The sequence below is a fragment of the Staurois parvus genome, unplaced genomic scaffold (assembly GCF_062004578.1).
Source record: "Staurois parvus isolate SC_StPar_1 unplaced genomic scaffold, SC_StPar_1.0 ptg001220l, whole genome shotgun sequence".
In the NCBI taxonomy this organism is placed as follows: domain Eukaryota; kingdom Metazoa; phylum Chordata; class Amphibia; order Anura; family Ranidae; genus Staurois; species Staurois parvus.
Genome location: NW_028319016.1, coordinates 563,621 through 590,851, shown reverse-complemented (window position 1 = coordinate 590,851; position 27,231 = coordinate 563,621). Strand labels below are relative to the sequence as shown.

General features: G+C 40.3%; 1 protein-coding gene across 1 annotated transcript in view; it reads right to left on the bottom strand.

Annotated features, from left to right (window-relative positions):
• The window catches only part of TEKTL1 (tektin like 1), a 31,321-nt gene extending 10,007 nt beyond the window's left edge, over window positions 1-21,314 (bottom strand). The window contains exons 1-4 of the mRNA XM_089660263.1: window positions 21,264-21,314; window positions 9,216-9,658; window positions 3,691-3,795; window positions 112-256 (exon numbers count right to left, since the gene is read on the bottom strand). Of these exons, the coding sequence (XP_089516389.1) occupies window positions 112-256; window positions 3,691-3,795; window positions 9,216-9,641 (676 nt within the window). The 5' untranslated portion in view covers window positions 9,642-9,658; window positions 21,264-21,314. The remainder of the gene's footprint in view (window positions 1-111; window positions 257-3,690; window positions 3,796-9,215; window positions 9,659-21,263) is intronic.
• Window positions 21,315-27,231: the final 5,917 nt, after the last annotated feature.

Below are 27,231 nucleotides of genomic sequence, written 5' to 3'. Positions count from 1 at the left end.
AAGCAATACTTTCCTTCCTGGAGTTCTACTTTGATAGCTTACATTATAGTAAGTGAAATGAACGCCTTAACAGAAGGGTGGCGGTTGTTTCTCCAAGCGATATCACAGTACCTTTATTTTCTGGGCCAAGAAGAGTGCTGCCCCCTGGCATTTTCTGTCCACGTGACTGGGGCCGAGCGTTCTCACTGATAATGTCCAATACTCGGCCCTTTTCTTTGCAAAACTCTGACAGCTTCTGCCGATGAGAATATAACACCTGCAAGACCAGAAAGACGCTCAGAAAGGAGCATGACGCACTGCAAGTAACAGAGCAAGCTGTACTTAAGTATGGTAAAAATCAGCGAAAAGTGAGGCATTCTTAGTAAATTAGATTTTCCAGCATGCTTTTTTTTTTTTTTTTGACTGGGTTTTTTTGTTTTATTTTTTTAAATTAGTATCAGTGGTAGGATTAAAAGAAAAAAAAAATTGTGCACTCTTATTTCTGGGCTGTACTATGGGTACAGATAACAACTAACATACACATGTGGTATCGCTGCGATCAGCAGGAACAGGAGAAATTATTTTGGGTTGTTCTTTGGTGGTAGGTTATGGTAGGAGCAAGAAATATACAAGTGAATTTTAAAAAATGTTGGTTTTTTTTTTACTATTTTGGGCCAGTTTTCCTTTGGTAATAAAAAAAAAAATCAGGAGATATCCATTACTATTTACCAGCAAATGAATGCCCAATGTGTCCTGAAAAAAACAATGGCATCACCCCTACAGCAGACGCGTGTTTACACGAAATGCGTCTAGGAGGAGCCCTTGCACGCCTTGCCGTCACGCCGCCGGATCAGGAGGTCCGGCGGCTCCCCTATGATCTCTACTGGTCAGTGCTTTTCAGGTGCTTTTATCATTATCTACAAGCAGCTTTCTACCACTACCTACAGTCATTGTCGGTGTGTATACTCTGCTTAACTCGAGTTAATAAACCTTTTATTAACATTACTACACTATGAGCACCTTTATTCTCTATACGTGGCACTGAGCCTCCACACCTCAGCCCCAGTATTTCAGGCATCGGTGCAGACCTGAGGAGTAAGTACGTTATGACCAGACCGGTATCCTTCCTACACACCATTGAGTGACCATCAGAGGATTGCACCACCGGGCAACACCCACCCAGGATCCCCGGCTACATGTGATCTTGATATGCGCATTGAGATTGCGCTTCTGGTGAGTAGGCAATCTACCTATATCTCTACATCAGGATACCGGATCATACCCGCATTGATTGAAGTCGCCTATAATGTTTTGGAATATAATTTCTTTGGACTATCCATTTCACCTGCTATTATTGTATTGGGCATTAGTTACTTAATTGCTGCAGATAGGTTCAGCTTGTTCATGACTCTTTGTAGCGCTGCACTCCTCATTGATTAGTTGTGATGATATGTACGGTTTTGCTAACACATGTCAAAGTTGCAAACTTGTGGTTAGGTGTTAAGATTTGTTATTCCCTTAGTTCTGCTTTAAGGCTCCGTTCACATCAATGTAGTTTGCTTTTTGTTCGTTTTGCAGTGCTTTTCGCAGTTCGTTTTGCATTTTTCAACACGTTTTTGATGATTTTTTGACGCATTTTTACCGTGTTTTGCATTTTGTTCAGCTTTTTTTTTCTTTAAAGTGGGATTTTTTTTTGCTGGGCAAAAAAAAATGCAAAGCGCAAAATGCGGCAAAAACCTACTGCCATGCATTTCAGCTGATTCTCCATTGTACTCTATTGTAGCAAAAACGCTGGTTTTTGCTTTTTAAAAAAGTCGCTGACCCCTTCCAAAAATGCAGTGGCTCAAAAACAGCATAGAGGTGAACATGTTTCATAGGAAACCATATTAAATGGACTGCAATGCGTTTCTGCAAAAAGCACAAAAAAACGCATTGGTGTGAACAGAGCCTAAGTCAGGCAGTGAAGAGCCGATATATTGCCTGCTCACCGCCTGTCATGCCCCACAGAAAAGGAATCCGAGTGTGGATCGCTTTTCAGAGGATCGTCAGTCTCTGCCGCACATGTGAATGAGCTCCAACGTTCTATGTGGTTTTTGTTAGATAAAGTCCATTTGTTCCAACATTGAGCCCTGGTTCATATTTAAGTAGCGTTTTCTTTGTGAATTCCACACCCCATCAGAATCGCACCCCGTTCATGCGAACCGCTGCGGGGGGTGTATGTTAAGTTAACAACACCCTGAAATGGTCCGCAAAACGTGGTGCGATGTGCAGAATCGAATCATATTAGGTGTGAATAGCCATGCGATCAGATTCTAGTGCGGACCAAAAAAAGGGTCGTGCACCTTTTTGGTGCAGGTGCGGTGCGATTAGAGCCATACAAAATGTATGGCTCCAATTGCACCGCACACAAATCGTATGTGATTGGCACAGGAATGCGATGCGGTTCCTGTACGAATCACATGCGATATACCGCGCCACATATATGTGAACCCAGGCTGAACGTTAAAAAAAACCAAATTTTGACATCTTTCAAGTCATCAAATGTACTTAGAATTTTTGTCCAAATTTCTGTTTGAATGTTCATCTAAAATGTTACTAGTGTATGGTCAGTTTACGGGTCATCGGGACCAGGGGTGGACTGACCATTTGGAAACTCGGGCACTGCCCGAGGGCCCGGGGTCAGTAGGGGGCCCCATGAGATGCCCCTGGTACCTTTTTTCATAGGGTTTATTGAGGTTGCGCAAGGACACAGGGGCCCCATGATCCCCTATCGCCCAGGGGCCCCATGAGTTGTCAGTCCGCCCCTGATCGGGAGTAGCTGCAAACCTCTGCTACTCTGCTTCCAAACCACTTCATTTTACCCCACACTAGTCAGGCATTTGTTTTTCATGAGTGGCATACAACCGATTACTATTATTATTATTATTATACAGTATATAGCGCCAAAGGGTATACTCAGCGCTGTACAGTAGCAAGGGGGACAGAACATGAGACAAGACAGTAACAATACAATACACGAGGGGTTCGAGGGCCCTGCTCTTTCAAGCTTACAATCTAGGAGGGAGGGGAAGGTGGCACAGGAGGAGATGGCTGTGGGGGATGGAGTGGTGGGAGGAGTGGAGGAGGTTAGTTGCTAGGTGAGGTCGGGTGTTAGGTGAGGTTGGGGTAGGCTTCCCTGAAGAGGAGGGTTTTCAGGGTACGCCTGAAGGTGAGGAGGGTAGGTGACAGTCTGATGGATTGGGGTAGGGAGTTCCAGAGGATGGGGGAAGTCCTGGAGAAGTCCTGCAATCGGGCGTGGGAGGAGGAGACCAGGGAGCTAGAGAGTAGGAGGTCCTGTGAGGAGCGAAGGGCACGGGTAGGGTAGTATTTGGGTATCAGGTCAGTTATGTAGTTTGGGGCGGCGTTGTGAATGGCTTTGTAGGTCAGAGTTAGCAGTTTGAATTTGATGCGTTGGGCAATCGGGAGCCAATGAAGGGATTGGCAGAGGGGGGAGGCAGATGTGGAGCGGTTGGTGAGGTGGATGAGTCTAGCCGCTGAGTTTAAGATTGACTGGCGTGGGGATAGCGTTCGTTTGGGTAGGCCGGTGAGAAGGGAATTGCAATAGTCCAGGCGTGAGATGATGAGGGAGTGTACGAGTTGTTTGGTGGTGTCTGGGGTGAACGATTAGAAGGAAGACTCATATGTCTTGCCCCCTGTAAGCCACAGACTGACTTTGAGCTGCCTTGAGACTTCTTGTAGCTGACGTTCTGTGTGTTTCTTCAGGTCCAGGAGGCCATTCCTCTCCTCTTGAAGAAGAGCGTCAACTTTGTCTGGGTACTAAAAAAAAAAAATACAAGACGATTTATCTAATGACAGCATGTTGGGCTTATAGTGTGATATCTCAGCATACATTAACCACTTCAGAGGATCCCCCCCCCCCCTTCCTGACTAGGACATTTTTTGCGATACCGCGCCACGTTAATTTAACTGACAATTGCGCGGTCATGCAACGCTGCACCCAAATTAAATTTTCTTCCTTTTTTTTCCCAACGAATAGAGCTTTCTTTCAGTGGTATGGTGTATGAACCACCTGCGCTACTCAAACTATAAATAAATGTGAAAAAATAGAAATAAAAAGAACAGGGAGCTGCTGTCACCTAACTCTATCCCTGAATGTGTTTAAAACATAAACATAATAAACATAAAAATAAAAAATAGTGTTGCGCTTCCCTATACAGTTCCTAAATACACTAAAAAGACATAATAAATGGATACATATAAATCACAAATAAATGATAATATACACGTCAAACGGACAATACCATGTGAATAAGTGCAACCAATAAACATATATGTGTCGACAACAAATCACACACTGATGAAAATTAGTGAAACACTGAACATGCGTCCCTTAAATCAGGGAAAAATTATGACTTCAATCACAAATAAAGGGATAAATGAATGGCATAAATTATGCCTAAATTAAAAAGTGTCGTGTCCAAACGACTCACAACAAACGTGAATAAATTGAAGTGAAATTGTCAGGATGAAACCTGACTACAAACACATCTTTCGGACCATATAAATGTGCTAAAAAATAGTGATAAATGACAAATATTGTTGTCTAACTCATATGAATAAATCCCGAATTGGGATTATATATAACCTTTTTGTGATATAGTAAATTAACAAAATAAAATAAGTTAAGAAATCATAAAATATATACCAAGAAATATAAAATAGAAATAATGAAAATACAAAACTCCCCAAATCCAAAAGTGTCCAATAATAAATCCAAATATAAGTCCAAAAACAGTGTCCAAAATTCCAATCTTTTTCTCCAAATACGAAAGTTGACCTCTATTTCATCCAAAACGTACCTCAAAAAGAATAAATATAAATAATCTAGTGAAATTCAGTTAATTAAAAGAAATCACCCTGTGAAACTTCACACTTCACTTCAAAAATATTTGTGGAAAGAGTACAAAAAAAAAATTCCCTAATTGGGATTGATTTGTGTGACTACAAACACAGAAAAAAGGTGTTAAAACACCATACTACAATGTGCTGAGAAGAAAAAAAAATTAATAAAAAATATTAAAAAAACCACAAAAAAAACTTTTAAACCATGTAATGCCACAAATGTGCCACTAAATAGTTAATAATTAACAACAAATGTCCCCTTGTGACCTCTTCAAACGAGTGGAAAATTCAACGGTGACTCTTGATCGCCTGTTCGGTTTTTATTTTTTGCACTAAAAAAAAAAAAAAAAAGACCGACAATTTTGAGAAAAAAATCTATATTTTTTACTTTTTGCTATAAAACATGTCCAGTAAAAAAATGTAAAAAATCAAATTTCGTTATGAATTTAGGCCACAATGTATTCTTCTTTGCTAAAAAAAATCCCAATACGTGTAAATTAATTGGTTTACGTGAACGTTATAGCGTTTAAAAATGGCGGTATAGATACTGGGCTTTTTTTTTTTACTAGTAATGGCGGCAATCGGTAACTTTAGTTATAGCGTCTACAAATGGCGGTATAGATACTGGAATTTTCTTTTTCTTATACTAGTAATGGCGGCAATCAGCGATTTATAGCGGGACTGCGGCGAGCATTCTGACACTGGGGGGAACTGACTAACTGCCACTGACTAACTGCCACTCACATCCCCAATGACACCAATACATACAGTTAGCCCCTTGATTGCCCTCCTCATCAACCCATTTCCCAACTAGTGTCATTAGTACAGTGTACAGTATTACAACTGATCACTGTATTAGTGTCACTAGCAATTTCAGTGTCAGTTAGTCAGCTAGTGTCCCTCCCAGCCACTGTCCGTTAGCGTCAGATTGCCCACCACACTATCACAGTCCCACTATAAGTTGCTGATCACCGCTATTATTAGTAGCTGCTTAGATTCCAGTATATATACACCATAGTGTGATCAGTTCTAATAAAAAGCACTGACACTGTACTAATGGCACTGGGCAGGAAGGGGTTTACATCTGGGACAATCAAAGGGTTAACTGTGTGCTGTGTGTTTTACTAGGGAGACATGCTGTGCAGAGAAATACAAAGCAGCATGTCCATGCTGACAGCAGAGAGACCCATGTTGTTCACCCACAGGTCTCTCCCCTGTCAGCTTGGGTGACGGCGGGGAATCTCCGGCCCGGGCCCGGCAATTGACATTCCTAGCTGCCAATGGCAGTGCAGGTAGGGTGTGCGCACGTATATATACATGATTTTGCGCAGCCCTGCTACCCTGTAGCAGTGCTTCTTCTATAGGGCAGCGGACAAGCGGTTAATATAAGTCATCTGAATCAAAGTCGATCTAAAGCCAAAAACCTTTTGTTTTCCATGTTGGATTGAGTGAGAGTTTCTCACTATCTCTGTTCCATTGGGGAGATTTCCCATCACTTCCTGTCATGTAGACACAACAAGAAGTAAATTCCCCTGCAGACAGTCAGTACAAGTAAACATGGAAAAAATTTGTTGCGGTTTGGTTTCGGATCGATTTGTGAAGTTGCTAATTCCGTTTTGTTGCATTCATAACGAAATTAGCTTGGTTTAGTTTCATTTTCTTTTGTTTGTTTTTAACCGGATTAGAAATTTTCCAGTCTGAAGTATTTGAATTGAATTCAAATTGAAAATATTGAATTGATCCAAATTCATTGTGAAGAATAGCTGGTTCTTTTCTATTCGAAATTCGAAAGACGGTTATATTATTTCTATTTTGTTCTTTTTATTTTCTATTTTATTTTTTCTATTCTATTCTTTTATTTTCTATTCTATTCCATTTTATATATTCTATTCTGTTCTGTTTTATTCTATTCAATTTTTATATGCTGTTCTTTTCGAAATTTGAATTTCAAAAGACAGCTATATTCTTTCTATGCTATTTTTTCTATTCTATTCATTTCTTTTCTGTTCTTTTGTATTCTATTCTATTATTTTCTATTCTATTCCTTTATGTTCTATTCTACTTCTTTCTATTCTTTTATTTTCTATTCTATTCTTTTTTACGCTATCCTTTTCTATTCTATTTGTTTCTATTCTATTCTTTTCTGTTCCTTTATTTTCTCTTTTATTTTATGCTATTCTTTTATTTTCTGTTCTATTCTGTTTTACTCCATTCTTTTCTATTCTATTTGTTTCTATTCTTTTCTATTCTATTCCTTTATTTTCTCTTTTATTTTAGTGTATTCTTTTATTTTCTATTCTACTCTTTTCTGTATTACTCGACTCTTGTATATTCTATTTTATTCTTTTCAAAATTCTAACTTCAGAAGACGGGTAAATTATTCTATTCTATTTTTTTTCTAATCTATTTTATTTATTTATTTTCTATTCTATTCTTTTTTTTCCCTTCTGTTTTATTCTATTCTATTATTTTTTAAATTAAAATATTGGAAGACAGCTATATTCTTACACTAATACACAGTCTTTGAAGGAAATCAGCAATAGTCAGCAATATGTTTATATTTCAAATTTGTTTTCAAATACTTTGTGTTGTTTTGCTATTTTGGATTTGTTTGTATTGTTTACTATTGTAAATCAGAAATTTGGATATATCTGATTCTCTGAATAATGAAAATTTAATTTGAATTTCCATTCGGAACCAAACGAACTGCACGTCTTGTTATAAGGACAAATGTTCCCATTGGAGGATTTCCCCGCTATTCCTGTTTCAGTGACAACTCAATATTTTGGACTTTCCTAACACTTTCTCTCCTGGGGACAATGGTCACCAGGACAAATGTAGAAGAAGAGGTAGAACCAGGGGCGGACTGACCATTTGGAAACTCGGGCACTGCCCGAGTGCCCGGGGTCATTAGGGGGCCCCATGAGATGCCCCTGGTACCTTTTTCATAGGTTTTTTTGAGTTTGGGCAAGGACACAGGGGCCCCATGATCCCCTATTGCCCGGGGGCCCCATGAGTTGTCAGTCCGCCCCTGGGTAGAACAGAGAGCAATCAAATCTGACAGAGGTGCTACATTTTTCCCAAGCCATCCAAAACTTAAAAAAGAGAAAGTTTGGCCTTTAGATACAAAATAAAAAAAAACTGAATTTGACTGAAAGCTACAAGAAAGTCAGAGTTCTGGGAACCGGTTTCCCTTTAACTGTTCAAATGAAAGAACAAACAGATCACTGGATTTTTTAAGTGTCACTGAAATTGTCACTGGGTGCACTGACTCCGGTTCGGCAGCACTTCAAAAGATGCAAGATGGGGATTCCCCCCCCGAGGGGAAAGGAAAGGGATCCAGAGCTGAGAAATCAGACACATACAATCCAATGAGAGTGCCAAAAAAAGTCCAAGATAATTTATTGATAAAAGTGATTCATAGCATAATAGAGCCAATGTGTTTCAGAGGCCAAACGCACTCTCCTTCATCAGGGCTAGAAGTATTTGGATATCAGGACCCGGGTCTCAACCTGCAACCTCTGCTGTGTCTGGCAAAGCCTATTCTTGCTGAGCCACTTGTGATATTGGACAGCTCCCTGGACGATCTTGCCTTGAACCTTGTTTCTCTTGAACCTCGAACTGTTTGGACCTCCAATTAACTTCTTTTAAGGCCATGTCTTTAACTTTCTGTTTGTTACATTATTGCCAGCCAATATTGCGCTCTTGTCACTCCTGCTGCCATCCTTATCTGCACTACCATTTGTTAGCAACCTTTGGCTTGTTCCTCGACTAGGCTTCTGCTTAATCCCAATCTGCGACCACTTGCCACCTACTTTTGGCTTGTTTACTGACTGCACTTTTGCTTGATCCCCACCTGCTATATCGGCTACTGGACCCCGGCTTATTCATCTACTAGGAGGGTGAACAGGAGGACAGCAACCTGGTACTAACACATAGCAAACCCATCTCCATCATCAGGAGCTCTGGTGAACATCGGTTGGTGCTTAGACTACGCACCTCGGGTGACACCGTGTCATCCTCCATGGTGACCTACTGCTGCATTTATCCAGCTTGTTGGTGGGAGCTGCTCTATTGCTATAGCTACTGGTCTACAAGCCTGACCCCTGACTGTAACATTGTACTTTTTTCATAGCCCTGATGAAAGGGGAGTGTGTTTGACCCCCAAAATGTGTTCACTATATTCTGCCAGGAATCAATTTTACCATTAAATTATCTTGGTCTCTTGGAAGTTTATTTGGCGCTCTCATTGGATTGTATGTCCCTTTAACTGTTGGTTTACTTGCAGCACCAGCAGTAGGTGGCACTAGAGATCAGCAAAAACATTTTCTCACCCTCTCAGTCATTGGTCTTGTACTGCGTAATTGCAGAGTCTCATTATGGGTCACCATATCTCTTCGCGTATTGGCATGGGATCGTTCCAATATATCTCTCTCTTTCTGCAGTCTCTGGATATGGCGATCCGTCTCCCACAAAGCTTGTCTAAGGATGAACACAGAGCTTCGGGTTTCTCTCATATACCCACAGGAATATGCATTGCATGCGCTGACTATTAGGTCCCGATGAAAAGGCGGAGGTGTTGGTTGAGGCCCAGCAGTTTCCTTTCTTTGAGCGCTTTCATCTTCTGTCATTATCCTTCCATGGCTGGTCTCAGTGGAGGGAAGAGTAGAAAAGGGACGTAATCGTAGATTGTGGGCCAGTCGAATTGTCTTGTAAGAAGCATCTCGCCAAGTGGCAGAGCCCACAGGAGTGACTGCCATGGGGTCAACGTTGGATTCTGAAAATTTAAAGGGACAAAATATCTTCATTTACATTGTATAGTTACTATTTTTACTATGTAATATACCATTTTTATGTATATACTAGTGCTCTGTGCCCAAGTTAGGCTTGGCATGCAGCAGTTTCACAGTGACTGCCATGGGGTCAACACTGGGACCCGACAGACTAAAGAGACAAAATGTGTTCATTTACATACCATAGCTACTGTTTTTACTATGTAATATACCATTTTTAAATATATATTAGTGCTCCGTGCCCAAGTTAGGCTTGGCATGCAGTAGTTACACAGTGACTGCCATGGGGTCAACACTCAGACCCGAAAAACGAAATAGAGAAAATGTCTTCATTTACATATCATAGCTACTGTTTTTACTATGTAATATAATATTATTATGTATATACTAATGCTCTGTGCCAAGTTAGGCTTGGCATGCACTAGTTACATAGTGACTGCTATGAGGTCAACACTGGGACCCGTAAGACTAAAGAGACAAAATGTGTTCATTTACATACCATAGCTACTGTTTTTACTATGAAATATACCTTTTTTATATATATATTAGTGCTCTGTGCCCAAGTTAGGCTTGGCATGCAGTAGTTACACAGTGACTGCCATGGGGTCAACTCTCAGACCCGAGAAACTAAATAGAGAAAATGTCTTCATTTACATACCATAGCTACTGTTTTTACTATGTAATATAATATTATTATGTATATACTAATGCTCTGTGCCAAGTTAGGCTTGGCATGCACTAGTTACACAGTGACTGTCATGGGGTCAACACTGGCACCCAAAAGAATAAAGAGACAAAATGTCTTCATTTACATACCATAGCTACTGTTTTTACTATGTAATATATATATATATATATATATATATATATATATATATATATATTAGTGCTCTGTTCCCAAGTTAGGCTTGGCATGCACTAGTTACACAATGACTGCCATGGGGTCAACACTGGCACCCAAAAGACTAAAGAGACAAAATGTCTTCATTTGCATACCATAGCTACTGTTTTTACTATGTAATATACCATTTTTATGTATATACTAGTGCTCTGTGTCAAAGTTAGGCTTGGCATACTGTAGTTACACAGTGACTGCCATGGGGTCAATAGGGGGTCTTAAGTTATCAAAAGGGACAAAATGTCTATTTATTTTTTCACATTGGAATATAATAGCCCCATTGCAAGGGATGATTTAAAGTTTCCTTTTATTGGACTTTAAGAGTACTTGGCCCATATACCAGACTGTACATAGTAAACATACAACATTGCAGTTTGATACACTGTGACCATAGTTACAGACAGAAAGCCAGGCAGGGAAATGGCAATTACTCTAGAGAACACAAAGTGATACAATGTCTAATAGACAGGAAACCTGGCAGCACTGCAAACACAACAACTTATAGTCACAGACTGATTGGTGGTTTGGGCATTGATTAAAGAAAAATCAGTCATTTGTTTCCACAATGCAGATTGGTGGGTTTTATATTTCCCAACCTGCCTTTTATGTTTATTATACTTAAATATAAATGTTAAATACAGTTTTAGGCAGGTGTGAAGAAATGCTGTAAAGTAATAAATATAATATAATATATATAATATGTAATATATATTTTAATTGGTTATTTTTTATCAATTTACAAAATGCAAAGTGAGCAAACAGAAGAAAAATCAATATTTGGTGTGTCTACCCTTTGGCTTCAAACCAGCATAATTTCTTACACTTGCACACATTGTACACTTCCACAAAGTCAGGGATTTTGTAGGATTAACCACTTACCCTCCTGAGGATTTACCTCCCTTACTGACCAGGCCATTTTTTGTGTTATGGCACTGCATTACTTTGACAATTGTGCGGTCATGCAACTCTGCACCCAAATGAAATTTACATCTTTTTTTCCATGAATAGAGCTTTTTTCGGTCGTATTTGATCACCTGACTTTTTGCTATTAAACATGTCCGGTAAAAAAATGTAAAATATTAAATTTCGTCACAAATTTATACCAAAATGTATTCTGCTCCATGTCTTTGCTAAAAAAAAAAGTCCCAATACATGTAAATTAATTCGTTTACGTGAAAGTTATAGCATTTATAAATGGCGGTATATATATTTTTACTAGTAATGACGGCGATCAGTGACTTATAGTGGGACTGACACTGAGGCGGGCATTCTGAAAGTGGGGGGAAATGACTTGGTGTCACTGACATCCTCAGTGACACCAATACAGTGATCAGTGCTAATAAAAAGCACTGACACTGTACTAATGGCACTGAGCATTCAGGGGATAACATCTGGGGCGATCAAAGAGTTAACTGTGTGTGTGCTGTGTGTTTTACTTGATGTTCTGTGTTTGTGATTCATTGTAAGCACACTGCTTTGCATGACTGTGCTGTGCACAGCCATGCAAAGCTGTGTGCAGGAGCTGACAGGGAGGAGAACTGTTTTGTTTACTAACAGTTCTTCCCACCCCCATCGGAGATCCTCTGCAATCACCGGGCGCTGGAAAATAATCACCATCCGGGACCTAGTGATTGACAGCCACAGCCACAAATGGCAGCGCGGGTAGGGAGCGTGCGCGCCTCGCGATCACCCCCTACCCGGAAATGCAAAATCACATATATATACGTACCGCTTCCACCCTGTGGCAGTATTTCTGCTATGGGGTGGCGCTAAAGTGGTTAAAGTTTAGACATGCGATTCACTTTGTTTTGATTCATTTATTAGACTAAATATTTTGTTTTTGGAGATTCGGATGATCCCAGACCATTTTTCTTACATTTTGACGTGGGGTTCCCCCCTAAATACATACCTGACCTAAAGGACCTGGTAGGGATTGGGAAGGGGACCCCCACTCTGTTTTTTGTTTTTTTTTCTAATGCCAGCAATTGTTTGTTTACAGCCTGCTGTCAGTGGGGACACCCGCTGCCATGGTTGGTAAAAAGGAAGTAAAGGCAAAACGAACTCCAATCCTGCTCTCAGACTTATTCTAAGCCTAATCTATCTACCCCTGTAAAGAAAAAAATCGTTATACTTACCCATTCAGCAGCCACTCCGCTCCGGTCCCAGGCTGAGCTTTTAGTAGCAGCTTCATTGTGTAGGAGAGGTAGCCAACAATGGAAGCTCCACAATAGCTCTATGGGTATGGCATTCCCAGGCATTTCCCAACCATTTTCGGCCTTCTCCTGCACACAAAGGGTCCCGCTGGAGACCGGAGCGGTTGCAGAACAGGTAAGTTTTGCCTTTGGGCTGGCCATACATGGGTCGATTTCTGAACGATTTTTCATTCGAAAATCGGACCTAAGAATAATCGACCAATTTTCGCTCTGTTAGTGGGGCAATGGCACTGGCCAATTTTCCTGGTTCCTCCTCATTTCATTTATTGGGCATGTTGGAAAATTTGTAAAAATTACCGATTTCCGAAATCATTGGTGGCACCTTCGGATTACAGAACGAACAATGTTTTCCATTTTCGATCGAAAAATTGTTCGGAATTCGAACCATGTATGGCCTGCATTACTACCACTTTAGGAAAACCATCTGCAACCAACTATTCTTCACAATGAATTCAGATCGGATTTAAAAATATCAAATCCTTCCGATACAAACGAATATACAAAACGAATGCCGGAGATATGAAACAAATCCCATAAATGAATCTGTTCAAAACATAACAAATATGAGAAAATTAAATTCTTCAATTAATGAATAAAACAAAATGAATATTTTGTCTGTGCTCATGTCTGTTATGCAGGCCATAGACGGGGAGAAAAACGGCCGATTTTTCTTTTAAAAAACGAAAAATCGGTCGTTCAAGCGGCCGACGTTACCAGCAATGGTAAAAAAAATCAGCAGATTTTCATACCGTCTACAGCTGGCAAAAAGTGTCCCTGCAGAGAGCTCCGCTATTTCTTTGACAGTTCTTTGACATTTATAGCGGTTGCAACAATGTATCTATTTGTATCCATTTAGGATACAGATGTTTTTATTCGGAAACAAATAGATACAATGTTGCAACCGCTGTAAATGTCAAGGAACTGTCAAAGAAATAGCGGAGCTCTCTGCAGGGACACATTTGCCGGACTGAAATTCCTCTTATTTTTCATCCTCTTCTTCTTCTTCCTCTTCTTCTTCCTCTTCTTCTTCATCCTCTTCTTCTTCCTCTTCTTCTTCATCCTCTTCTTCTTCATCCTTTTCTTCATCCTCTTCTTCATCCTCTTCTTCAAACTCTTATTCTTCTTCTTCATCCTCTTCTTCTTCCTCTTCTTCATCCTCTTCTTCTCCTTCTTCATCCCCTTCTTCTTCCTCTTCTTCATCCTCTTCTTCTTTTTCTTCATCCTTTTCTTCATCCTCTTCTTCTTCTTCATCCTCTTCTTCAAACTCTTATTCTTCTTCTTCATCCTCTTCTTCTTCTTCTTCTTCTTCATCCTTTTCTTCATCCTCTTCTTCTTCTTCTTAATCCTCTTCTTCAAACTCTTCTTCTTCTTCTTCTTCATCCTCTTCTTCTTCCTCTTCTTCATCCTCTTCTTCTTCCTCTTCTTCTTCATCCTTTTCTTCATCCTCTTTTTCTTCTTCTCTTCTTCTTCATCCACTTCTTCATCCTCTTCTTCATCCTCTTCTTCATCCTCTTCTACTTCTTCTTCTTCCTCTTCTTCATCCTCTTCTTCTTCTTCATCATCATCCTCTTCTTCTTCTTCATCCTCTTCTTCATCCTCTTCTTCATCCTCTTCTTCTTCATCCTCTTCTTCTTCTTCCTCTTCTTCTTTTTCTTCTTTTTGTCTTCCTCTTGCAGGTCACTGCTCATGCGCAGATTTTTTTATCGGTAAAAAAATCGACCGATTTGCCCATCATTGCTGTGAAAATTGGCCGATCGGCAAAATCGTCCGATTTTTTTACAACTTTACCGATAAAAAAAATCTGCCAAAATACTGAAAAACGGCCGAACAAATAGCCCACTAACGATCCGAAAATCGGCCGATTTTATTTTCGGACGAAAAATCAGCAGATTTTCGACCCATCTATGGCCTGCATTAGAGTCAGGTGTATGATTAACCAATTATATCAAGCAGGTGCTAATGTTCATCAATTTCATATGTAGGTTGAAACACAGTCATTAACCTCCCTAGCGGTCTGATTATGTCAGTATTTCTGTGCTCAAAGCGGTACAGTTTTTTGCATGGAAATATGTTGTTTTTTTATTGTAGGCCTGTAATTTTTAGGAATAACTCACTGAAATCTGTCCGAACAAGAGTCTAGTAAATTTCATGTATCTATATTGTACCGCGCTCCAATCTATATAACTATAAGTGCTCTAAATAAATTATAAATGGATGATGTGTATCACCAATAATTCAATAATAATCTAAAACCATAATACTTGAATTCATAATTGCATAATACTTGAATCCATAATTAATATAAATCAAAAAAAATTCAATTAATATTTATAAATAAGTGCATAAAAAACTACGTGCATAAAAAACTAATAAAAAGTGAAAAAATAAAATAATAAAAATATAAAAAATGAAATAAACTGAAAAAAATTTGAATAATAGTTCAGTTCATACGAATTGAGATGGTAATGTAGTTCAATCTAATCTGCGTAGTAAGTCAATGTTCATGGCATGAACCTCTCTCTCCTTCCTCCTCTCCTTTCTCCTCAATACAGCTTTTCTCAATAAGAACTTTCTCCTCTAGCTGCTTGGCTTATTCCTCCATAACCGATACATACAGAGAAGGGAAAAAGAAACATAGTGTCTTATCCTGGGTAACAAATGTTTAATGAGCTTCTGATCTCCCACTCACATGGCATCAGCAAAAGTAGCGCTTTGTATAAATGTATCCAAATCCTCCTGCAAACAGCCCTGCAGGTGTGTGTGTGTTCACTCGATATACTCGCCGTTCCTCTGTGGATGCGTGATGACGTCACCGCCCCTCCCCTGCGCGTTACGCTACAGGGACTCCTATAATATGGAGGGGGTATTAAGAACGTATAAATCACAGCAAAAATGGCGTCGGTAGGATATATATAACCTCAGTGCAGGATGACATGTAAAACTACATCCCCCAGAGGAAGCTACGAGTCCCTGTAGCGTAACGCGTAGGGGAGGGGCGGTGACGTCATCACGCATCCACAGAGGAACGGCGAGTATATCGAGTGAACACACACACACCTGCAGGGCTGTTTGCAGGAGGATTTGGATACATTTATACAAAGCGCTACTTTTGCTGATGCCATGTGAGTGGGAGATCAGAAGCTCATTAAACATTTGTTACCCAGGATAAGACACTATGTTTCTTTTTCCCTTCTCTGTATGTATCGGTTATGGAGGAATAAGCCAAGCAGCTAGAGGAGAAAGTTCTTATTGAGAAAAGCTGTATTGAGGAGAAAGGAGAGGAGGAAGGAGAGAGAGGTTCATGCCATGAACATTGACTTACTACGCAGATTAGATTGAACTACATTACCATCTCAATTCGTATGAACTGAACTATTATTCAAATTTTTTTCAGTTTATTTCATTTTTTATATTTTTATTATTTTATTTTTTCACTTTTTATTAGTTTTTTATGCACGTAGTTTTTTATGCACTTATTTATAAATATTAATTGAATTTTTTTTGATTTATATTAATTATGGATTCAAGTATTATGCAATTATGAATTCAAGTATTATGGTTTTAGATTATTATTGAATTATTGGTGATACACATCATCCATTTATAATTTATTTAGAGCACTTATAGTTATATAGATTGGAGCGTGGTACAATATAGATACATGAAATTAACATCCATACACCTGGAGAGGGTGTAAAAAGTACCTGGCGATCTAAATATCTAATTAAGCACGTAATTAATTTATTAGTGGTTCACTTCATTCATTATTTAATATTATTTTTATACACGGAATTAATTGCTCTATAAGTAAGAAAACTTCTAGTGGCTCACAAGTATTTAATCAATTAGCATTTTTAAGAGTCTAGTAAACATCCCGGGTAGGATAAAATTTTAAACACAAAATCATAAATTATAATATAATAAATAATCATAAAAATAATAATAACATAATAATAAATTTAATTCAATAATGTAATCAAACAAAAAACACTGAAATGTGAAATATAGCGCCAAGTTCGCACATCACTGAGCAAAGTCGCAAAATTGTTTTCAGTGTCTGATGAGGAATTTCCCCCACAAATCATTATCACTCAATTCTGCAAGTGGTTCTGATTTACTATCACTGTTCTCTAGCCGGTCTAAAACCGCTTTTGACCTAAAGGGACGCTTTTAGGACGCCATGGACGTTTCTCAGTTTCCAGGCAGAAAGAACAGTAAAAATGCAGGCAGGGCGCCGGACAAAGCACTAGGGACAAAATGTATGTGAAATGGTTTGATACAGGAATGTTATACTATGTGATTTTAGTGTATTTAGTGAATGTCACTTTTTGTAAATTTTGGAATTTCCCGCTGTTTCATCCCCTGTATGTCCCGACGCTCGCGGTGAATGGAATCCGGAAGACGGATGGCATTGGCCAGAGGAGATGGCTGGGGGGACATCGTGGGAGCGCAGGACAAGGTAAGTGCTGGAGGGAATCCCTGAGCGATGCTGCAGGGTAATTCCGAGTGTAGCTTGGGGGTTACAGCTTTTGGTACTGAAAGTTAATTCCGAGCTACACCTGGAAATACCTCCAGGGGGGTTAACTGAAACAGAAACAGCTGTGTAGGAGGCTTAAAACGGGTTGAGGAACAACCAATCTCTACTACTAAGGTGAGGTTGTGAAGACAGTTTCATGTCACAGGTCATACACCATGGCAAGACTGAGCACAACAACAAGACTCAAGGTAGTTATACTGCATTAGCAAGTTCTTTCCCAGGCAAAGATTTCAAAGCAGACCGGGGTTTCAAGATGAGCTGTTCAAGCCCCTTTGAAGAATCACAAAGAAATGGGCACCACTGAAGAATGTAGACACAGTGGTCGGCCAAGAAAACTTAATGCAACAGATGAAAGACACATCATACTTATTTCCCTTCAACATCGGCAGATGTCCAGCAGTGCCATCAGCACAGAACTTGCGATAACCAGTGGGACCCAGGTACACCCATCTACTGTCTGGAGAAGTCTGGCCAGAAGTGGTCTTCATGGAAGAATTGCAGTCAAAAATCCATTCCTCTGATGTGGAAACAAGGCTAAGCAAATCAACTAAGCAAGAAAACATAGGAACCGGGGTGCAGAAAAATGGCAGCAGGTGCTCTGGACTGATGAGTCAAATTAAGAAATATTTGGCTGTAGCAGGAGGCAGTTTGTTGGGGGAAGGGCTGGAGAGTGGTACAATAATGTCTGCAGGCAACAGTGAAGCATGGTGGAAGTTCCTTGCAAGTTTGGGGCATTTCTGCAAATAGAGTTGGAGATTTGGTCAGGATCAATGGGGTCCTCAATGCTGGGAAATACATGTAGATACTTATCCATCATGCCATACCATCAGGAAGGCGTGTGATTGGCCCCAAAATTATTCTGCAGCAAGACAATGACCCCAAACATACAGCCAATGTCATTATGAACGCTCTTCAGTGTAAAGAAGAACAAGGAGTTCTGGAAGTGATGGTTTGGCCTCCACAGAGCCCTGTTCTCATCATCATGGAGTCTTTCTGGGATAACATATCCCAGACAGAAGGATTTGAGGCAGACTACATCCACAGAAGATCAGTGGTTAGTTCTTCAAAATGTTTGGAACAATCTAGTGCAGAGTTCCTTCAAAAACTGTGCAAGTCTACCTAGAAGAAGGCAAAGGGTGGTCACACCAAATATTGATTTGATTTGGATTTCTCTTCTGTTCATTTACTTTCCATTTTGGCAATTGATAAAAATAAACAATTAACACTTCTGACATCATTGCTTAGTACGTGTGAAATCTGTGAATGATCACAGAGATCACACTGTACAGGGCTATTCACAACAGCCTTGTACCATGTGACAAGCTGTGACCAATCACAGCTCACACAGTATTTCTCAATGGCTGCAAGAATGCAGCCAGAGAGAAGGAGAAGTGTTTGCTTTTACAGCCTTTATTTATGCAAAAGCAATCAGTGTAAAAAAAAAAAAAATCTTCATCACCCCCCACAAGTAGTACAGTGTCATCATGGTGACACTGTACTGCTAGGATGACAGTATGTTAAAAAAAAAAAAAAATATATATATATATATATATATATATATATAAAAATGTAAAAAAAAATGTTTTAAGCATTATAATTTTTGGTTTTAAACTAATTTGGGTTATTTTTTTTTAACTAAAAAGATAGCTGAATACATTTTGGCCAAGATTTATGAATAAAAATTATTGATTTGCAAAATTTTATAAAAAAAACACTTTTTTTCAAAATTTTTTAACATTTTCATTTATATAGCAAGAAAAATAAAAATCCCAGTGGTGAATAAATACCACCAAAATAAAGTTTTATCTGTCTCAAAATAATGCTAAAACATTCATATGGGTACAGTGTTGCATGACCGCGCAATTGTCATTCAAAGTGTGATAGCGCTGAAAGCTGAAAATTGGCCTGGACAGGAAGGGGGTAAAAGCGTCTGGACATGAAGTGGTTAAACGGTGTGTGGGGGGGGGGGGGGGGCTCACAGGCCGGAGCCTTTTCTGCCTATTTGCTAATCCGGCACTAAACCTGAAGTAAAATGTTGACTTTGCCTTTAAGATAATGGGAGTGTAAATACACTTCATTACTCTCAAGTTACTAAATGACATGATGGATTGCTTTTTGGATGCACCTCAAGAGCTGTCACAACCGAACGCACAGCACAGCACCGCTTGTGAAGTCTGACGACTGTATAATGTTTAATCCAACAAGACCAGATCCAGTTTAATTTCTAACTAAACTGCAGAATTCAAAATTTTTTATGCAAGGATGGCATCTTAAATAAAGTCATCAAAATTAGATTTTCTTAATGCACTTTAAAAAAAATACTTTTTTTTTTACAGAAATAATTTTTTGTGCCTAAAGATAGCTGTAGGCAAAGCGGACTGAATATCTTGTTTCAAAGTGATCAAAGTATTTAGTATTTATAATATTATAGAATTATACTGTATATGATATACTATATAGACATGTTTGATTTGTTTTATTACGAATCAAAATTTGGACAAAATCTTCATTATTCAGAGATTTTAATGTATCCCAATTTTCCAGATCACAGGTAACGAATCCAAAATAAATAATAACAAAACGAATTATCCAAATTTGAAAATGAATCCAAATTCAAAATAGAAACATATTGTAATGGATGCAGTAAGGTATAAAAGTGAAATAAGATGATGATTCCTACTTAGGTTTCTGAATAGAATAGAATAAATAGAATAAAACAGAATAGAATAGAGAATAAATTATTAGCAGAGCAAAGAACAGAATAGAATAGAAAATAAAGGATTAGAATAGCAAGGAACAGAATGGAATAGAATAGAAAATAAAGGATTAAAATAGCAAAAAACAGAATAGAATAGAAAATAATGGATTAGAATAGCAAAGAACAGAATGGAATAGAATATAAAATAAAGGATTAGAATAGTAAAGAACAATATAGAACAGAATATAAAATAAAGGATTAGAACAGCAAAGAACAGAATGGAATATAATAGAAAATAAAGGATTAGAAAAGCAAAGAATAGAATAGAATAGAAAATAAAGGATTAGAACAGCAAAGAACAGAATAGAATAGATAAAAATATTAGAATAGAACATTGGTGCTCAACTTGTGACCCTCCAGCTGTCACGAACTACAAGTCCCATGAAGTGTTGCAAGGCTGGCAGGTATTATTATTATTATACAGGATTTATATTGCGCCAACAGTTTGCGCAGCGCTTTACAAAATGAAGGTAGACATTACAGTTACAATACAATTTGGCACAAGAGGAAACAGAGGATACAAGCATGACTCCCAAAGGCAGAGGCATGATGGGACTTGTAGTTCTGCAACAGCTGGAGGGCCGCACTTTGAGCACCCATGGAATAAAACAAAGAAGAATAGAATAAAACAGAATAGGACAGAATAAAGAACGAAGGAATAGAATAAAATGAATACAGCTGTCTTCTGAAATTTGAATTTCAAATCGATTTTGAAAACACCAAATATACGAAATTAATCTGAATATATAAAACGAATTATAAAATTCTAACATAATGAGTACAAAGAAACAAAATTATTAACCTAACGAATGAATCGAAACAAACAAAAGGAAACAAATGTTTCCATCACGCATCTCTCATTATATATATATATAAAATTTTAATAATTTAAACTGTAATTGGGTGGATCGTTTTTAAAATCCTGATTCATGGGCTCAGACCACATGTGTTTTTGAATGTTGGTTTTATATTTTTATTCTGGTAAATTAATTTGTTGGTTTCATCAGATGCCATGCAAACACATAAGTTGAATTTTTTTTTAGATATTAATATATGATTGGAATGTCATTAGAATTGATCAATTTTTAAGTCCTGAGTCTACAGAATGCCAAGATCACATTCCTGGATGGCAGCAGACCTATGGAGAAAGTTTTGGAAACTCTCTCTTCTCTTCTTATCTTACCTCTTAGCAGTTCTCTGCTCCCTGAGCTCTTTCTCTGTCTGATACCTCCTCTCACCCTGGGCAGTGTGTGTTTTCCTCCCCCCCCACCCCCCCACCTCTGTGTGTGCGTCTCTCCGGAGATTGTTACTATGTACATTGTCTCGCTCTGTATTGTGAAGTCACCGCCTGTTCACTATTACCCAGATCAGTGTCAGAGTGTAACATTGTAAGGCACATGCAAGCTGAGACACAGGGTATAATAGTAGAGGATTAACAGGATGAATGTAATTTAAAGCAGAACTCCATGAAAACATTTTTCTTCTGCGATGCAGTGGAGCTGTGCCCGCACGGCGGAGTTCCAGCTGAAAAAAAAAAAAGTCAGCAGCTACAAAAACTATAGCTGCACGGTGGCTAAATGGTTAGCCCTTCCCCTTGGCAGTACTAGGGTTGTTGGCTCAAATTCCAACCATTTCACCTCCTGCCTGGAGTTTGCATGTTCTCCCTGTGCCTGTGTGGGTTTCCTCCCACCCTCTAAAGACATGCTGGTAGGTGAATTAAGGACCAAGGTCCTCCTGCGCTATGAATGGAAGTGTACCTAACTTAAAGCTGCCAACGCTTAAAAAAACTGATACCTAAACAGTGTCAAAACATTAAACAAATACTGCAGCGCTCATAAAAAACTGAATAACTCATATAAAGTGTAATTCATAACTACAAATAGTGCTAAGCAAATCTAGTGTCAAACCCAAATTAATAACAGTCACTGTGCCTCTCACTTAAAAAACCGTGAACACACACTTAATAAAACATAGTATATAGAAAACCCCTCAAATTAAAGGGGCTAAACCAAAAGTGCTAGAGTGCAATAAAGTGTCCACACTTCAAAAAATGCTCAAATGATCAGAAAAATGTCCAAAGACAATCCATGAGTGATAAATAAAATCATGCAGTGTGCAATAGTGTTTAACAATTCCGTGATTCCGTGCCAACACACTTCTTCTGTTTGCGGCCAAATTGCCTCCTCACCTCCTCCAGGTGACCCCTAGGGGCCAAACCGCTTGCAGGATCACCCTGGATCCTTAACCTCCTTAGTGGTATTCCCGAGTGTAGCTCGGGGTAAAATTTCTATACCAAAAGCGGTAACCCCGAGCTACACTCGGGCTTACCATGCGGCGCTGCTCTGGGGGTCTCCTGGCAACACTTACCTTGTCCTTCGCTCCCGCGATGTGTCCCCTGCAGCGTCCCCGGCCATCTCCTCCGGCCGATGCCGGCATCCGGCTTCCGTGTTCCGGTCCCTGTGACGACGGGACGTACGGGCGCCGGAACCGGCGGGAAATTTGAATTTTTAAAAAAATTTCATTTTTGCTGTCATTGCTATTTCAATGCATTTCACATATATTTTGTCCCTACTGCTTTGTCCTGCGCCCTGCCTGCATTTTGAATGTTCTTTCTGCCTGGAAACTTAGAAAAGTCCATGGCGTCCAAAAAGCGTCCCTTTACGTCAAAAGCGGTTTTAGACCGGCTAGAGAACAGCGATAGTAAATCAGAACCACTTGCAGAATTGAGTGATAATGATTCGTGGGGGAAATTCGTCATCAGACACTGAAAACGATTTTGCGACTTTGCTCAGCGATGTGCGCACTTGCCTCTGTATTTCAAATTTCAGTGTTTTTGGTCTGATTATATTATTGAATTAAATTTATTATTAATATATTATTATTTTTTATGATTATTTATTAAATTATAATTTATGATTTCGTGTTTCAAATTTTATCATACCCGGGATGTTTACTAGACTCCTTGTTCGGACAGATTTCAGTGAGTTATTCCTAAAAATTACAGCCTACAATAAAAAACTACATATTTCCATGCAAAAAAATGTACCGCTTTCAGCACAAAAAATCGGAAAGAATCATACCGCCGAGGAGGTTAATCATAAAAGCCAGCAGCATTCTTCCTCCAGTGGATCTCCTTATGGGGCTCCTGTTGCCCCTGATCAGACCAGATGTCTCTAAAGGACAGTAGCACACCAGCCCAGTGAGCCAATAAAGACCCTCTAAGTGCAGTATTGTAGAAACCAAGACTCCTTTTATTTAGAAAGAAAAGGAATACCACTCACATGTCTCACAGTTCTCCCTCCTCACACACATCGGTGAGGAGGGAGAACTGCGAGACATGTGAGTGGTATTCCTTTTCTTTCTAAATAATAGGAGTCTTGGTTTCTACAATACTGCACTTAGAGGGTCTTTTTTCTTAGCTCACTGGGCTGGTGAGCTACTGTCCTTTAGAGACATCTGGTCTGATCAGGGGCAACAGGAGCCCCACCTCTGCAACATCGCCAAAATCCGCACGTTCCTAACCCCAGAAACCACTAAACAGCTCATCCACTCCCTCATCATATCACGACTTGACTACTGCAACTCCCTCCTCACTGGCCTGCCTCGCCGCTGGCTATCCCCGCTTCAGTCCATCCTGAATACGGCTGCCAGACTCATTCACCTTTCCAACCGCTCCATCTCCGCCACCCCCCTCTGCCAATCCCTCCACTGGCTTCCGATTGCCCAACGGATCAAATTCAAAATCCTAACGCTGACGTACAAAGCCGTCCACCATACTGCCCCGAACTACATCACCGACCTAATATCCAAGTACCGCCCAGCACGCGCACTCCGCTCCTCACAAGACCTCCTTCTCTCTAGTTCCCTGGTCTCCTCCTCCCATGCCCTCCTCCAGGACTTCTCCAGGGTGTCACCCATCCTCTGGAACTCCCTGCCCCAACCCATCAGATTATCAACTACTCTCCTCTCCTTTAGGCGCACCCTGAAAACCCATCTCTTCAGGGAAGCCTACCCCACCCCTGCTAACCTGCCGACCTCCTCCACTCTTCCTACCACTCCATCCCCCACAGCTATCTCCTCCTGTGCCACCATCCCCTCCCTCCTAGATTGTAAGCTCAAAAGAGCAGGGCCCTCAATCCCCTCATGTATCGCATTGTATTGGTATTGTTCTGTCACATGTTCTGTCTCCCTTTGTAATGTACAGCGCTGAGCGAACTATCGGCTCTTTATAAATACTGTATAATAATAATAATAATAAGGAGATCCACTGGAGGAAGAAGGCTGCTGGCTTTTATGATTAAGGATCCAGGGTGGTCCTGCAAGCGGTTTGGCCCCTAGGGGTCACCTGGAGGAGGTGAGGAGGCAATTTGGCCGCAAACAGAAGAAGTGTGTTGGCACGGAATCACGGAATTGTTAAACACTATTGCACACTGCATGATTTTATGTATCACTCATAGATTGTCTTTGGACATTTTTCTGATCATTTGAGCATTTTTTGAAGTGTGGACACTTTATTGCACTCTAGCACTTTTGGTTTAGCCCCTTTAATTTGAGGGGTTTTCTTATGAATTACACTTTATATGAGTTATTCATTTTTTTATGAGCGCTGCAGTATTTGTTTAATGTTTTGACACTGTTAGGTGAATTGGCTCCTGTCTAAATTGTCAGGAGAGATGAAGGGGATGATCAGCGCAAAACTGAACAAAGTCCTGGGTGCTGGTGGTGTTGTGGATGAACTTGGGTTGGCCCGTATGGCACTAAGGACAATGCTTCTAACAAGTACTGTAGCAGACTCTGTAGGGGGAGAGAAGGAGAAGAAGCGCCTCTAAGTGCAGCATAACACTTTATTAACCACTTGCCGACCGCGCATAGCCGAATGACGGCTTCACCGCGGCCGGCCAGTTCTGAGTGGACGTCATATGACGTCCTCCCAGAACGCGCTCTCCTGCGCGCCCCAGGGGGCGCGCACCCGGCGATCTCCGTGATCGCTGTGTCCTACGGACACAGCTGATCACGAGATGTGGTGAAAGGCCGATCCCACCGGCCTTTTACCACGTGATCAGCGGTGTCCAATGACACGCTGATCACAGGAAAATGCAAGTGCCGGTTCTCGGCTGCACTTTCCTCACGCTGTCAGATCGTGAGGAAAGTACTGCCGAGAACCGGCAGTTGTCAGAGCGGGGATCGGCACCGATCATCAGGGCACTGATGATCAGTGCCCTGATGATCGGTGCCCAGCAGTGACCCCCGCAAGTTCCGATCAGCTGTGCGCCCACTAGCCCCGCCCACCCATTCCCAGCAGTGCCCCCACCTGTGCCCAGCAGTGCCCCCACCTGTGCCACTCTGCAGTGCCACCTACCTGTGCCCAGCAGTGCCACCTACATGTGCCCAGCAGTGCCACCCACCTGTGCCCACCCACCTGTGCCCACCAGTGCCACCCACCTGTGCCCACCAGTGCCACCCACCTGTGCCCACCCACCAGTGCTGTCCACCAGTGCCACCCACCAGTGCCACCCACCAGTGCTGCCAGTCAGTGCCACCAGTCAGTGCCCAGGGGTTGTGCCAGTCAGTGCCGCCAGTCAGTGCCCAGAAGTGATGCCAGTCAGTGCCGTCTATCAGTACCCATCATCAGTGTCACCTATCAGTGCCGCCTATCAGTGCTGCATATCAGTGCCGCCTATCCGTGCCACCTCATTAGTACTGCCTATCAGTGCCCTTTAGTGCTGCCTATCAGTGCCCATCAGTGCCGCCTATCAGTGCCCATCAGTGCCGCCTATCAGTGCCCATCAGTGCCGCCTCATCAACGCAAATCAGTGAAGGAGAAAAAATACCTGTTTGAAAAATTTTATAAAAGAAACAAATAAACTTTTTTTTTTTTTTCAAATTTTTTGCACTTTTTTTAATTTATAGCGCAAAAAGTAAAGCGCCCAGTGGCGATTAAATACCACCAAAAGAAAGCTCTATTTGTGAGAAAAAAATGATCAAAATTTCATATGGGTACAATGTTGCATGACCGCGCAATTGTCAATCAAAGTGCGGCAGCGCTGAAAGCTGAAAATTGGCCTGGTAAGGAAGGGGGTATAAGTGCCTGGTAGGCAAGTGGTTAAGGTTGAAAGGTAAAATCACTCACATGGTTGAGGTTAATATAAATCATTAACCACTTACAGACCGGACACTTTTACCCCCTTCCTGTCCAGGGCAATTTTCAGCTTTCAGCGCTATCACACTTTGAATGACAATTGCGCGGTCATGCAACACTGTACCCAAATGAATTTTTTACAATTTTTTTGAGACAGAAAAGCTTTATTTTGGTGGTATTTATTCACCGCTGGGATTTTTATTTTTTTTGCTATGTAAATGAAAATGTCCAAAATTTTTAAAAAAAGTGTTTTTTTTATAAAATTTTGCAAATAAATAATATTTTATCATAAATCTTTGCCAAAATTTATTCCATTATCTTTTTAGTAAAAAAAAAAAATCCAAATTAGTTTATAACCAAAAATTATAATTTTTAAGCATTTTTTTTACATTTTTATTTATTTTTTTTATATTCTTCTTTTTTTTTTTTTTACATACTGTCACCCTAGCAGTACAGTGTCACCATGGTGACACTGTACTACTTGTGGGGGGTGATGAAGATTTTTTTTTTTTTTTTTTTTTACACTGATTGCTTTTACACCCATATAGGATGTAAAAGCAATCATTTCTCTTTCTCTCTGTCTGCATTCTTGCACTCATTGAGAAGTACTGAGTGAGCTGTGATTGGTCACAACTTGTCACATGGTACAAGGCTGTTGTGAATAGCCTTGTACCATGTGACCTCTGTGATCATTCACAGATTTCACACGTAGTAAGCAATGATGTCACAAGTGACATCTTGTTTACTACTTTGCATGTGATCACTGATTGGCCAACCAGTGATCACATGATCGGGACCTCATACAGAGGTCCCGTCTGACGATCGGTGTTTCACTGTGTCCGGAGGAAACAGCGGGCACAGGATCGCGGTGCTGCTTGCTCCCAGGGAGCGCGCACAAGCAGGGTGCGGGGAGGCCGTTTATAAACGGCCACCCGACCCTGCACTGCCACCGTCCGGCCGTTTATATGCAACGGCCGGTCGGGAAGTGGTTAAAAAACCGTAGTAGGTTGTA